The following is a 14,935-nucleotide window of genomic DNA, read 5'->3' as shown; positions in this document are numbered from 1 at the left end:
TTAGGAATGTAATGACTTTTTATTAAAAAACAATAATGATTTATAAAAAACTATATATTTAATATAAAATAAATATGTTTCAAGATAAAATTGCTATTTTAAATTTCTTATACATAAACATAGAAAAGGTCAAAGGATCATGTGGCATATGGTCACTGAAAAATAAAATCAATGTCGGTCACAATTCACAACCATTGTGTTGTTGTTTTATTTATTTTTTAATAAACTTTGTGTTTTTCTATGGTTGGTTTTTTTCCCTGAGGTGTTGTATTGCGGGTTCTCGTTGCGTAAGCATTCTTGTCTTTAATGTTTAATGTTTAATTTTAACATGATGATGAATTTGTATATGCCAAATTCTTCTTATCCAAATCCTTGACCGACTTTGTTGGGTGAACTACTAGAAAATAATTTATTGCAAAAGTTTGAGGGTATCAGTACATTAAATAATTATTTTTTATCAGTGACAATTATAATAAATTAAATTTTATTTATTAAAAATGTCGACGAAATAAAATATAATTTTTTGAATTTTTATTACTCATAATAAAGAATATTGATTATTTTTCATGAGAAAATATTAAAAATTTATTATGATTTTTATAAACATTGAAATGATGTTTTTTCTTATGAAATTATGTTTTCTAATAAGATGTTGGATTACAAAATTGTTTTGTAAATAAATTTCTCTCAGTATTTTAAGCTATTTTTGTTTAAATCGAAAGAATAAAACAAATAATTTTCTAGTTAGAAATGTTACTAGTATTTTTTACTTGTCAGAATCTATGCATTAGATTTCTACTCTTTACCTCTTTTCTTTAAATCTCTTAACTCAACCAAATCAATTAACTATTTCTCTATAAAACAAATACTTCAAAACGCTATAAGGTTTGTGTTCTTTTTTCAGGGGAAGGTTTGTGTTACTTATGTATTATTATTTTTCATTTGCATGTTAATTGATCAATAGTATATTATTTTTTAAAAAAAATAAAAAACTGTAAATTGCCTAACACCGCTAAAGTGCTACAGAACAAGTCTGCGAATAATTAAATGTTTTTCTATGTGCCAGGAATTTAGCTTGAGATTAATGTTCATTGAGCATGTTTAGATATAAGCGGAGAGCTTAAGAGGTCTGGCAATGACACTATACAGTATATATGTTGCTATCAGCAAGACATATATTACTAGCAAGACAGAGGTCATAGGGGAAGAACAAATATGATCCAACTTAGCCAAACCACCAACTAACCACTATTTATTCGATAAAAATTTAGTGTGATGAGAAAATAATTTAAGTGAATATATTGCCAATTGTTGTGACTTGAAATGTGTGTTTTTTCCAACTTTTGGATAATAAAAAAAAAACAACTTCTGTATCCTTTCAAAACAAAAAAAAAAACTAACTTTTGTATAATCTATTCCAGCAAATTAGGTCATTTACTTCAATGGCCACCTAATCTATTCTTACAAATGTCACAATATGATATGAAGACGTAATTTAGGAGGTGGTTAATTAGTTAATGAATTAATTAAAGCTATGAAAATCCAAGTGCAGTTCCAGAAGGGAATGGACGGTGGTGACATCATGGGAGTTATTATTTTCTTTGAAGATCAAAGCCTGTTCCCTCACGCTCAGTTCATCTTAGTCAGGTAAGACAAATTTGTGGATATTGATATTATCCTCTATATTACTACATCATATGCACAAATTAAAATCAAGGCTCTATGTCGGTTTAGTTTTCTTTTTCGATCTCTTTTCCCTTTTCAAGTCATATTTTTTAGGAGTATTAAGATAAGTTTCAGTTTCAACATTTTCTTTGACATTTATTCTTTTATTAAATGAAATCTATATGAATTTTGAAATCTATATGAATTTTGTAATTTTATGTGAAACTTATATCTAAAGTGTAGAAATCGTCTTACTTTTACATATAAAAAAGTGAATCGTCTTGGTTTCTCATATATAGTTTTTTTGCTAATAATATTACTGCAATACTTTTTGGAGGACCGTTGTTAAACTAAGGTTTGTGGAGATGAGAGGGAAACCAAATTAAATCAAACAAAAAATTATTCGATCTTTTTTAGAAAGGATAAATATCGAATCAAAGAAAATTAAACCATATTGGTTTGGTTATTTCAATTTTGAAATTCAATAAATTGATGAATCAAACTGATAGGATTAATAAGTTTATTAAATCCACCTTGACTTAACTTAACTCCAACATTTTACTAATATCATCACCCAATATATATAAAAGAAAGAAAAACAAAAACTTCTATTCACTTACTTGAATAAGTAGAAAAAAATAATTAAAAATAACAAATGGCAAGCTTATTCTTTGTAACTAGAATTTATATATTACTTAAATGATAACTTAAGCTACTCAATTAGGTTTTCACATCTTTTTTTACTTTAATTACGTTATTTCAACTTAAAATTTCATGAAATAACTACAACCAACAGATAATCTTTGTGCTCAATTAGATATTCATATAATGTTTATTGCAACTTCATATATTTTTGTTTTGGTATTTGAAAATATTACTTTTTTAGTTGTATTTTCAGACGAACCAATCAACCAAACCGTATATCATCAGTTTAATTTAATTTATAGCGACGTTGAAAACCAAATTGATGTAGATTTGATTGGTTTCGGTTTTTTTTTTTTTTTTTTACAGAAAAGTGAACAAAATTGAACTGTTATACCCTTACTAACTAGTCACCTAAATAGACATCAAGTAAACTAATAATTGTCGAATTACAGTTATTTTTTCATAACACTTATCAACTTGTTCAGCAAGTTATCTGACTTAAAAGAACCCCAATGTTATGAAATATCGTTTAAATCGCACAACTATGCCAGAAAGCTATTATGTTTGTTTCCCACACCTTTTTGTAGGTTTGGACACGACTACATCAATGTGGAACAAAGCGGTGCAAACATGCACGCCAGAAGCCAAGCCAAATCACCATAAAGACATTTGGGGACAACACCGATTCGTTAGGTGAGCTCAACAATTATGAAGTGAGCCAATACAATAAGTTCCAAGGAGAAATACCAAAGACAGCTCGTTGGACAGGAAATGGTCTGCTAAGCGAGTTATTGTGGTTTCGAGAAATATCTGAAGACAACTGACTTTTCCATCGAAAGAAGAAAGCTCGACTCGCTAGATGGACCTCATTGCATCTAGTGAACTTACTATAAATAAAGATGTAGTTTGTCCTTTTATTTAGAATCACTTGTAGCTCACACAATAGATAGATAGAGAGAGAGAGAGAGAGAGAGAGAGAGAGAGAGAGAGAGAGAGAGAGAGAGAGAGAGAGAGAGAGAGAGAGAGAGAGAGAGAGAGAGAGAGAGAGCAAATTAAGAAGGCGTAAGCAACCAAATGAGAGCCAAGGAGCTTGGATTCAAGCTTGTTGATGTTTCTCGAACATCTATCAATCTTTTCTTGTCAGTTATGCTCTCCATTAGTAACTGAACTCTCTTTTGTGTTAAGATTATAAATAAATAGCTAGAATTCTATGTAGTACTCTTAATCTATCTGGTTTTATATGATTCATGCATTTAATATAATCTTTATTGAATATGTTCTTAATGCTTTTGCCGACGATGCAATGTTCTACAAATGATCTTTTGATTTAGTCTGAACTGTGATAAACCTTACTATCCGAGCGTACGTCATTGAAACAATCGTTTATTTTACCACCAAGCACTGAAAGTTAGTTGATTCCATAGATCTCGCATCGTTGACAAAAAAATGAATACATATGTTGAGGAATAGATAGAGTTATATTTATTTGACGCATAAAGTTCAATCTTGCCTTATCTAATCATTCACTTCAAGAGATTTAGTATTGTTCAATACTAAAGTTACAAGTCCAAAAATTCATAAGTAAATTCAATTATGATTGATTTGTCTAAAAAGCACAAATGCGGCAAGATATGGTAGGAAACATCAACCAAATATTTCATATTTAATTTGCCCATTGTTATAAACATTAACCGTAGATGGCCAAATAGCAAATGAGGTAACTATTAGATTATTAGCTTAGTCCACAAGCTATTCTATTTCCCTATAATTGGAACTCATTTATAACATTCTTATGTATACCAGAGAATAATAATACTTTTCTCTATTCTTTCTATTATTGTTTCTATTTATTTTATTTCAACATTCATGTAACCCTGAAGGTATGCTTAAAAAAGAAATAAAGAAACTCAATTTTCTAATGAATTCCTGAATAATTCAATACTAATGCATCCCTGAAAAATTGCACAAACAAAATTTTCTTAATGAATTCCTGAAGAATTCAACACTAATACTAATGCATCCCTGAAGGATCGTATAGACAATTTTTTTTTAATAAATTCCTGAAGAATTCAACACCCGTGCATCCCTGAAGGACGCTTAAAAATTAATAAAATTTCTAATGAATTCAACGGTGATTCATCCCCTGAAGGATTGAAAAAATTAAAAGAAATTTCATTTCAAAAATTAAAAGAATTTTCATCTAAAAAATTAAACTCGGTTTTTTTCTTTTCTTTTTAATTTAAAAAAATGATCATTAAGTAAAGCTCGTTGATCAATTGAGGAAATCCTTCTTTCTTTTTCCAATTTAAAAGGTGTAATAATCATTTTGATCTTTAAATGTGTAATTATAACCATAACAATCTTCCGATGTATCAAAATTTCAAAATAATTTATTGATTGTGCACTGTGTTATTCAAAATAGTCATTTCCTTTAAAATACGTCGTTATTCCTTTAATATACTTACGGATTGTCATATCAATCCATATAAATATTTACTTATTGTCATTTCAGTCTTTATATAAAAATAGTTAATGTCAATATTAATGAACTGTTTTAATATCAAAATTATTTTAATTAAACAAGTGTATAATTTAAAACTATTTTAGAATTTTGATAAAGATTATCTTAAGTACTAGTTACACAAAATAGAATACCATTATTACCCGGATTTAAAATTGTCACAATCTCAATTTCTTATTGGGTCTAATGAAACCAATGATGAAACTAAATTGGTGTTGAAAAAAGTGAGAGGTTAATAAAGTAGATTAGAGTGATGTAGACATGATGATACACAAAGAAAGGAAGTTAGTAAACTAAACAATTATACACAAAGAAAGAAAGGAAGTCAGTAAACTAAACAAAAAGAAAGAAAGTCTAAAGTTTAAAAAGTAAACCGAACACACTGGAAATCCACGTGGCTGATCTGTTACTCTCTCCCCCAATCACCATAAATATTCTTCTTTCTTCATTTCATTTCATTCCTAAACTAAACTCAAATCCCATAGAGCATAGTATATTCCCATTCATTCATATTCATATTAAATCAAATCACATAACTTTCGGAACGTATCACACAATTCTCGCTTCGCTTCAATGGCTTCTCGCGTCGGCATCACTAATGGCACCTCTTCTTATTTAAACTCTTCACGTTTTCTATCACCTTCTAAGAATTCTTCATTCCAAACCCAAAACGGTAGTAATTCTAATTCTGCTTCTGTCATGACTCAAAACAAAACCGTTCTAGTTACCGGCGGTGCCGGTTACATCGGTAGCCACACCGTTCTTCAGCTTTTACTCGGCGGTTTCAAAACGGTTATCGTTGATAATCTTGATAATTCTTCCGAAGTTGCTGTTCATAGAGTTAAGGAACTCGCTGCTGAATTTGGGAATAACCTCAATTTTCACAAGGTGCTCTTTCCGTTGCGATTTTTTACCTTCAGCGTTATATATGTATATATTTTTAGAAATTGATAATTTTCTGAATTTAGGTATAGTAATTTGTTTTTGCAATTCGTTTATATTTTGATTTGTGTAATTTTTGTGATGGCGGTGGGTATGAAAAACTAAAGTTTTGTGCTTTAGCTTTATTTAGTCCTTGATAAGAATTTTTGCAATTTGATGTAATTTTTGGGGCATAACTTGTTTAGAATTGTTGATAGATCCAAATATTGCTTTTGAGCTTTCTGTGATGTCTAATTTAACACTAAAAATTTGACTTTTCATGATAATTCGGTTCAGTAACTTGTTTATGAGACAGTTTGTTTATCTGTTTAATAATTTACTCTTGTTTAGAGGGGAACAATTTAGATGGTTAAGTCTATATTTTAATATATATTTGATATTTCAAATTTTTTTTTTTTTGAAAGAATGACATAATACATGAGCATATAATATCATTGTTGTTCTTATAATTTTAAATAATATTAAAATATAGATTTAGCCCTCCAAAATCCTATGAAAAAAACCAACTCGCAAACACACCCTTAATTTTACTTCTGGCTTTCTTAGTGAAGTCAACATGTTTGCAGTTTGTTCAGTATGGTGTTGACAGACAGTTCTGATTATATTTTGGCCACTGCAGGTAGACATCCGGGACAGGGCTGCACTTGAGCAAATTTTTGCTTCCACAAAGTAAGGATTATATCAAGTTTTTTTTTTTTTTTTTCCTTTTTATTTTGATTCTCAGTAAGTAGAGTATGATTGATTCAGTAAGTACCACTCAAATAGTAGCAGCAGCCTGCAAAGACATTAGATAAGTTTGGGTGCGAGTTCGCTCGCGATTCCACACTTCTCCACATTTAATGTGTGAGATTCTCGTCACTAAGCTATTTCTTTAATAATAATGAAAAATCGGCTCCTTCCATTTGGTGCTTCATGTTATCTAATAGTTGTACTTGATGTTATAACTGTTTCTTAACCTTTTTTATTCTTTTATTGTAGGTTTGATGCAGTTATACATTTTGCTGGAATGAAAGCAGTGGGTGAAAGTGTGCAGAAACCGTTACTCTACTACAACAACAACTTGATTGGGACAATCACTCTTTTGGAAGTCATGGCTGCTCATGGATGCAAGAAGGTAAGTTCCTTGTTTTTGGATGAGATGCACACTTTCAAAATTAAATAACTTTGCATTTTTTTATTTCACTGATTTTTTTTTTATTTGAATGATTTCAGCTTGTGTTCTCATCTTCAGCCACTGTATATGGTTGGCCGAAGGAGGTTCCATGTACTGAAGAGTTTCCTCTTTCAGCAGCAAACCCATATGGACGAACCAAGGTATGATAAGGAAATTGTTTAGGGCATTTGTAATTTAAAAAATTTCTGTCTCTGCCATATATTTTTGGGGTTTTGAATAAAATATCATTTTGAAGTAGATGAATAATTTAAGGAGGATTCCTTCAAATTCTTTCTAATTATCTTCTGTTTGTTTGAATGAGTTTCTATTTTTACTAGAAGAAAAAAGATTTTGATTTTAATTAGTTTAATTTAATGCTTGTCTTGAAATATTGCAATGATATCTGATGAGATGTTTCTCATTCAGCTTACTATTGAAGAAATCTGTCGTGACGTCAATCGTGCTGATCCAGATTGGAAAATAATGTTATTGAGATACTTCAACCCAGTGGGTGCACACCCTAGTGGTTATATTGGGGAGGATCCTCACGGGATTCCAAATAATCTTATGCCATTTATTCAGCAAGTAGCGGTTGGCAGACGTCCTGCACTGACAGTTTTTGGAAATGATTATAATACAGTTGATGGCACTGGGGTATGTTGTCATTCACTTCACAACTTTTCCGTTTTGATTATTTCACGTGTACAGTGCTCTTCGCATCCCATTTGTACCCTGTTAAAATTTTTGCTTGAATAAACTGTCTGTCCTGGTTCTGTTGGGTGCATGTATTCATTTACTGTTCTAAAGATCTACCTTTGATTTCTTCACTATGGCTCTTATTGGATGGTTCTTACCTTATTCTCAGGTTCGGGATTACATTCATGTTGTTGATTTAGCTGATGGCCATATTGCTGCATTGCATAAACTAGAAGAAGCTGACATAGGTATTATTCCAAATATATCATTATCTTACCTTCTAACACTTACTCGTGTCCTTTCAAAAAAACACTTACTCGTTTTGTTATTGGAAAAAGAAAATTTTGAGGCAGTGGTACCTTACGTATTTAATATTCATGCTGTGTGTGTCTGGACAGGCTGTGACGTTTATAACTTAGGGACAGGAAAGGGAACATCAGTTTTGGAGATGGTAAGAGCTTTTGAGCAGGCATCTGGAAAGGTAATAACTTTATTTGGTCTCCTATCTGTCGCCTTTATCCTTGCTGTCAACTCTAATTCCACTTTTCAAAACAAAAATACTGTTGCTCACATGCTTTTATTTCTTTGCGGCGTAAGCTGTTCTGAAAATTTAGCCAAGATATTTTGTGTTCGAATATAAGTTGCCCCAACTGTAGTTAAGGATACGCAGCTTCTCTAAGACAGACCAGTTGCTCTATAGTCTCAGTTGCCTCCCTTTTCTTTATGGAGTGCTATAGATAGAGACATGCAAAGTGGCTACCAAATGTTATAGGAATCAAATAATTTTCCTCTAGGATTCTTTCTATCCAAACTTAATCTTTAATCGACAATCACGGTTACTTTTTATATATTATGATAATCTAGAGCATGTTGAACCAAATCATGTATAACATTGAGCTAATTTTTAGTGCATGTATAATAATTCTGATTATTTATGTTTTCAGAAAATTCCACTTGTGAAGGCTGGCCGTAGGCCTGGTGATGCTGAAATTGTTTATGCATCCACAAAAAAAGCTGAAAGAGAACTTAAGTGGAAGTAAGTATTCCTTATCTAACTGATCAGGCTTTCCTTTCTAATATCATGTAAGGACTGGGCATCATCTTATTAATAGTCATCATGTTATCAAACATTTTCATCTTTATGATATATTCTGGGTGTGGTTTGGTGGTATTCTACTTTCTCCTACCCCTTTATATTTTATTATTCTCTAAAAAAAATTATTTGATGTGGCAGGGCAAAATATGGAATTGATGAAATGTGCCGTGATCAATGGAATTGGGCTAGCAAAAACCCTTACGGCTATGGATCTCCTGATTCCACAGATTAAAGTGGACAATGATTAAATATGCCATAGATGTTATGATCTTGGGTTTTTTCTTTTATTTTTGAACTCTGCCACATCAATCACCATAGGTTCTGTGAATTTAGTTTTCTCCGAAGCTCTTTTTCTCTTATAGCATTTTAAAGGAGACAAGTACTATTGTGATTTCTAGTTACAACGTAAAGAAGTAGTGATTTACCATACTATAGTTTACAGGTTATATCTAGGTTCCACCTTACAGGTTATAGGTTATTATTATATATAAGGATTCTATCATGTTCTACATGAACTTGATGGCGTCCTGTTTTGTAAATCTAAACTATGTATTTTAATTATATATGATATGATAACCAACAAATACTCTTACCGTGTTATGTTAGATTAAGCTTTCATATTTTGCACTACCAAGCATTTTATGAAAATTTGAATAAATTCCAGACGTTAGTATTTGCTGGTCACCAGCTCTTTTCTGCAGTTACTAAGCGTTTATTAACGACAATACAAGTATGCCTTAATCAGAAATTTCTTGTTAAAGAACCTTTTTGGTTTAAGCTTACTCTTGCACAAACATTGTGTTCATGTAATTGCCTATATTCTGTAAGTCGGGGTATCTAAGCAACTTTGAGGAAAGACTTAAACTAGATCAGATGTTCATTTAGCTAAAATTAAATTGGAAGTCACAGCAGAGAAGCTATCACAAGATGTTGAATAATACATGTATATGCCAATGCCTATAAAATTATGTCAATTTGAAATATGACGTTGAGACTTAATTTCAGCGTTGAATGGGAAAATGAGAAAAAACAGCCAAAAGTAAATATGATTTAGATCTAGGAGTATAAACTAGTCAGCGCTGTAGAGAATGGACTAACAACGAGTCTCTTTCACACAACAGCACAGTAACAAAAGGTTATTCAAATTCACACTCATCGCATGAAACAGTTCATAAATCTCATTGTGCTCAATGCTTATCAACAAAATATCCAAAAACTACATTCTAATCTAACCATCACAACATTCAACGTCCTTGTTGTATCATAGGACTAAAAAATGGTTCTAGACTCTAGTTTTATCATGAACTACAAAACTGTGCTCGTTACTGGTGGTGCCGGTTACATTGGTAGCCACACCGTTCTTCAGCTCTTACTTGGCGGTTTCAAGACCGTAGTCGTTGATAATCTTGATAATTCCTCAGAAATTGCCATTCACAGAGTTAAGGAACTCGCCGGTGAATTTGGGAATAACCTCAGATTTCACAAGGTACTCTTTCCCTTGCACGTTTTTTTTTTGCTCAATTTTGATTATTTGTAGTATTTTTTTATTTTGTGGATTTTGGTTCTCCAATTTGTTCTTTCTTTTTCTAATTTGCTATTCATTTATACTTGATTTGTGCAATTTTTGTGTTTACTGTGAGTTCAGAAAGCTAAGGTTTTGTGCTATGTTTTCTATCATGTTCTTTTTTAAAAATGATTGGAATAAGTGCTCTGTCTATTTCAAATACATTTGAAAATTCATGATGAACTGTTTGATTTGATGTAATTTTTGTGGCACAGCTTGTTTTGTTTAGTTGATAGATCCAAATATTGTTCTAAGCTTTCTGTCATGTCTAATCTAACTTCACAACTACGAGTTTATGTTTTTTTTCCACTCTAGGACAACACGTTATTTTTCCTTTTCAAATTGTGAGACAAATTGTTTATTTGTTCGGTAAAGTTCAAACTATTTCAAATCTGCTATACATATTTTATTCATTCTACCAAAGGAAATCACAGATGCTTCGGTTACTTAATTTTGCATCTGGTTATAGCTTATTTGAAGTTTGTTCATTATATTGTTGACCAATAGTTTTAACTATATTTTCGTCACTGCAGGCAGATCTCCGGGACAGGGCTGCTCTAGAGCAAATTTTTGCTTCCACAAAGTAAGGATGATGACGGAAGCTATTTTTTACCTTCCTATTTTGATGCTCAGTTGAGTATGACTCGTGTTTTTGTAATAATAATGAAGAAGACTCGATCTTTCATTTTGGTGCCTCGTGTTATCTTGTAATTGTCCTTGATCATTGATATTATAACTGTTACTTATCACTTTTTATTCATTTATATTGTAGGTTTGATGCAGTCATACATTTTGCTGGACTAAAAGCAGTAGGTGAAAGTGCACAGAAACCGTTACTCTACTACAACAACAACTTGATTGGGACAATCACTCTATTGGAAGTCATGGCTGCTCATGGATGCAAGAAGGTAAGTTCCTTCTTGTTTTTAAGTTCTGCATGATAGACTTTAGTAGCATCGAGAGAACAATTTTAATATGAACAGATTTCTATGGTACTGCAGCGTCTTTTGCTCGATCATGTTTTGCCAAGTTCTTTATTATTGCTTGGGATACAGTATATACATGTCACCAATTGAATTGCCTAAATATTGCATGTATGTTACTTAAATTTCAGTTAAGTACTTGACTTTCATAAACTATGAGTAAATATTTATGTGGCTCTAGTCAATGCTTTTGCTGCGGCACAGTTATTTAATTGTGACAGTGGTGAAGTACAAAGCCCTTGGGTTACCTTTTTGACACATAACTACCTTGAAGTGTTTTGTAAGGGGAGGTTGAGTATGCATTTTATTCAATCATGCTTCGTTTTTCTTATCTTACTGTTTTTGTATTTATTTGAATGATATCATATCAGCTTGTGTTCTCATCTTCGGCCACTGTATATGGTTGGCCAAAGGAGGTTCCATGTACCGAAGAGCTTCCTTTGTCAGCAGCTAACCCATATGGACGAACGAAGGTATGATTAGGAACTATTTTATGATTTTTGAAGTTGATGAATGCTATTTTAATTTAATGCTTGTCTTGGAATATTGCAATAATATCTGATATGATGTTTCTCATTCAGCTTACAATTGAAGAAATTTGTCGTGATGTTCATCGTGCCGAGCCAGACTGGAAAATAATATTATCGAGATACTTTAACCCAGTGGGTGCACACCCTAGTGGTTATATTGGGGAGGATCCACGTGGAGTTCCAAACAATCTCATGCCATTCATTCAGCAAGTAGCGGTTGGCAGACGGCCTGCACTGACAATTTTTGGAAATGATTATAATACAGTTGATGGTACTGGGGTATGTTATCACTGGCTTTAGTTTTCCTGCTGAAATCTTGCCTGCAGAGAAAAGTTGAGGAAGTTTAACAAATCTCACAACACATAATTTCTCTATGTTGAACACGTCCTGAGTGACCTTAACCACAGTTTGGTCATTTCATATGCACAATGCTCTCCCTCCATCCCGTTTGTATTGGCCTTTTTTGTAATTTTGCTTGAACATACTAGCTGTCCTTATTGGATTGTTCTGTTAGGGTGCCGTATTTATTTGCCATTCTGAAGATCTACCTTTGTTTTCTTTACCATTGATCTAATTGGATGATTCTCACCTTATTCTCAGGTTCGGGATTACATTCATGTTGTTGATTTAGCAGATGGACACATTGCTGCATTGCATAAACTAGAAGAAGCTGACATAGGTATTCTTGGATAATTCCGAGGCAGTGGTAATGTGATATATTTATTCTACTAAAACTCTGTCTTTAATATTCATGGTGTGTGTGCGTGCACAGGTTGTGAGGTTTATAACTTAGGGACAGGAAAAGGAACATCAGTTTTGGAGTTGGTTAGAGCTTTTGAACAAGCATCTGGAAAAGTAATAAATTTTTGCTCTATAATCTGCTTCCCTATTCTTTATCTAGTGCTATAGCTAGAGACATGAAAAATGGCAACCAAATATTCTAGGAATCAAATAATTTCCTTCTAGTATTCTTTCTATCCATCTTATCCATAATTCCCAATCATGCTACTTTGTTTATAAATTCTTAAAAGCTAGAGCATCTTGAACCAAATCATGTATAACATTGAGCTAATTTTCAGTGTATATACAATAATGCTCATGATAATTTATGTTTTCAGAAAATTCCACTTGTGAAGGCTGGCCGTAGACCTGGCGATGCTGAAATTGTTTATGCATCCACAGAAAAAGCTGAAAGAGAACTTAAGTGGAAGTAAGTGTCATTTGCTTTCAAATGGATATCTAACTGATTGGACTTTCCTTTCTAATAGCTTGTTTCGTCTGGCTTTCATCTTGTTAATTGTTGCAACTGTCTTGTTGTGAAACATATATCATCTTAATGATACATTCTAGGCATTGTTTGGTGGAATTCTTCTTTTTCCTCCTCCTCCACCTTTATATTATTCTCTAAATATTATTTGATGTGGCAGGGCAAAATATGGAATTGATGAAATGTGCCGTGATCAATGGAATTGGGCTAGCAAAAACCCTTACGGCTATGGATCTCCGGATTCCACGGATTAACCTTTATAGTTACAAAATATACCATAGAAGTTATTATCTTGGGTTCTTATCTGAATTCTTGCCACAACAATCACCATAGGTCCTGTGATTTTAGTTAACACTAAAGCTATTTTTCTTTTAGCGATTTTAAGGTGACAAATACTTCCACTATTGTGATTTCTAGTTACAGGTAAATAAGTAGTGATTTACATTTACCATACTATAATTTATAGGTTATATCTAGACTCCACCTTACAGGTTATAGTTATATAAGGATAAGGATTCTCTCGTGTTCGACATGAACATGACGGCTTCCTGTTTTGTAAATCTAAACTACAGATTTTATTTGTTACAATATGATGACTAAAGGTTCTCTCACCGCGTTATGCCAGACTAAACTTTTCATATTTAGCACTACCAATGCATGAAAACTTGAATTAATTCTCTACTGTCTTTTTTGCTGGTCACCAGCTCTTTTCTGCAGTTACTGACCATTTATGATGACAATAGGCCTGTAATCAGAATATATTGTTAAACAACCTTTTTGGTTTAAACAGTTAAACTTACTCTTGTACAAGCATTATGCATTCTTGTAATTTCGGCTATACTCTGCAAGTCTGGTATTAACAACAATCTTTGATCCAAAAAACTATATCAAGAGCAAACTCGACGCTCAATTGAATTTTTTTTATATATGGTTGTCAGATTATAAATTTCTATGTTTTGGGTATAGTTGTAGGGAAATTATTAATGTTATACTAATGAATAATGTTTTTTTTTTCTTTCTCTATAGCTGTAATTGTAGAAGTGATATAAAAGTAGCTTTGAAGAACGACTTGAAAACTAGATACATTGTTATTTTACAAGTTCTGGTTACCGGATGTAATCTTATTTGATACATTGTTGAAGACTAAATTTGAACACCTTTCTCGGTCAAATTTTGAAAGTTGGTTCGTCGCGTTGTGTGTCTAGCTCATGTCATATCTAACCTTTGTTGATACTACATCAAATGTTTATTAAAATACAACAAATTTGGACGTCGTCAAAGAGTCTTGAACAATAGAGTACAAGCATTTGACCATGTCTTAGAATTCTAAATGTCAATTTAAATGTGACAATGGCCATTGACCAGTTAATATTAAATTCTCATGAAGAGCTTGAGGCCTACTTTGAATGTTGAATGACAAAAATGAGCAGGTACAGTAAAAATATAAATTCAAAAATGAGAAGCAAGATACAAAATTTGAGTTTGTTTAACATGGTAACAAGATAATTGAGTTTCTTTTCCGAAAAAGTCCAACGGTACAATAACTAGTAACGCTGTCTAGAGTGGACAAGCAACGAGTCTTTTAGCATAGTGACAAAGGGCAGTTCAAATTCACAATCATCGCATGAAGAGGCCTCATTTTATTTCAACTTTGAAAATGAAAAGATTTATCAAAGCAAATAAAATTTACTGCTCTTGTGCAATAATTTTTTTTATAAGCATTTCGTGTATGTTCGGTTAAGAGTTGATAAAAATTGATTTTGAGATAATTGATTTTGATTAAAAATGAGTTGAAGGAAAATTGATTTGTGTTTGAATACATTTATGTAAAAGTGAGTTGAACTATAAATTATAAAATCAAAAACTACAAATT

At 32.0% G+C, this 14,935-nt stretch overlaps 2 protein-coding genes across 2 annotated transcripts; both read left to right on the top strand.

Moving 5' to 3' along the window:
• Window positions 1-5,288: 5,288 nt before the first annotated feature.
• Window positions 5,289-9,323, top strand: LOC146919159 (UDP-glucose 4-epimerase GEPI48-like). The gene is made up of 9 exons (XM_085712402.1): window positions 5,289-5,719; window positions 6,393-6,442; window positions 6,752-6,887; window positions 6,986-7,087; window positions 7,353-7,580; window positions 7,792-7,870; window positions 8,021-8,103; window positions 8,567-8,658; window positions 8,857-9,323. Exons 1-9 carry the CDS (start codon window positions 5,405-5,407, stop codon window positions 8,948-8,950), a joined length of 1,179 nt encoding a protein of 392 aa, XP_085568528.1. The 5' UTR covers window positions 5,289-5,404; the 3' UTR covers window positions 8,951-9,323.
• Window positions 9,324-9,460: 137 nt separating this feature from the next.
• LOC146919158 (UDP-glucose 4-epimerase GEPI48-like) lies at window positions 9,461-13,673 on the top strand. The gene is made up of 9 exons (XM_085712403.1): window positions 9,461-10,204; window positions 10,816-10,865; window positions 11,055-11,190; window positions 11,637-11,738; window positions 11,847-12,074; window positions 12,396-12,474; window positions 12,568-12,650; window positions 12,914-13,005; window positions 13,223-13,673. The coding sequence occupies exons 1-9, from the start codon at window positions 9,995-9,997 to the stop codon at window positions 13,314-13,316; spliced, it is 1,074 nt and encodes a 357-aa protein (XP_085568529.1). The 5' UTR covers window positions 9,461-9,994; the 3' UTR covers window positions 13,317-13,673.
• Window positions 13,674-14,935: the final 1,262 nt, after the last annotated feature.

This window comes from Medicago sativa, chromosome 5 (genome assembly GCF_051527215.1).
Source record: "Medicago sativa cultivar Bolivia chromosome 5, Bolivia_mono, whole genome shotgun sequence".
Classification (NCBI taxonomy): domain Eukaryota; kingdom Viridiplantae; phylum Streptophyta; class Magnoliopsida; order Fabales; family Fabaceae; genus Medicago; species Medicago sativa.
The sequence above is the reverse complement of the archived record's forward strand: the minus strand, read 5'-3'. Positions and strand labels throughout refer to the sequence as shown.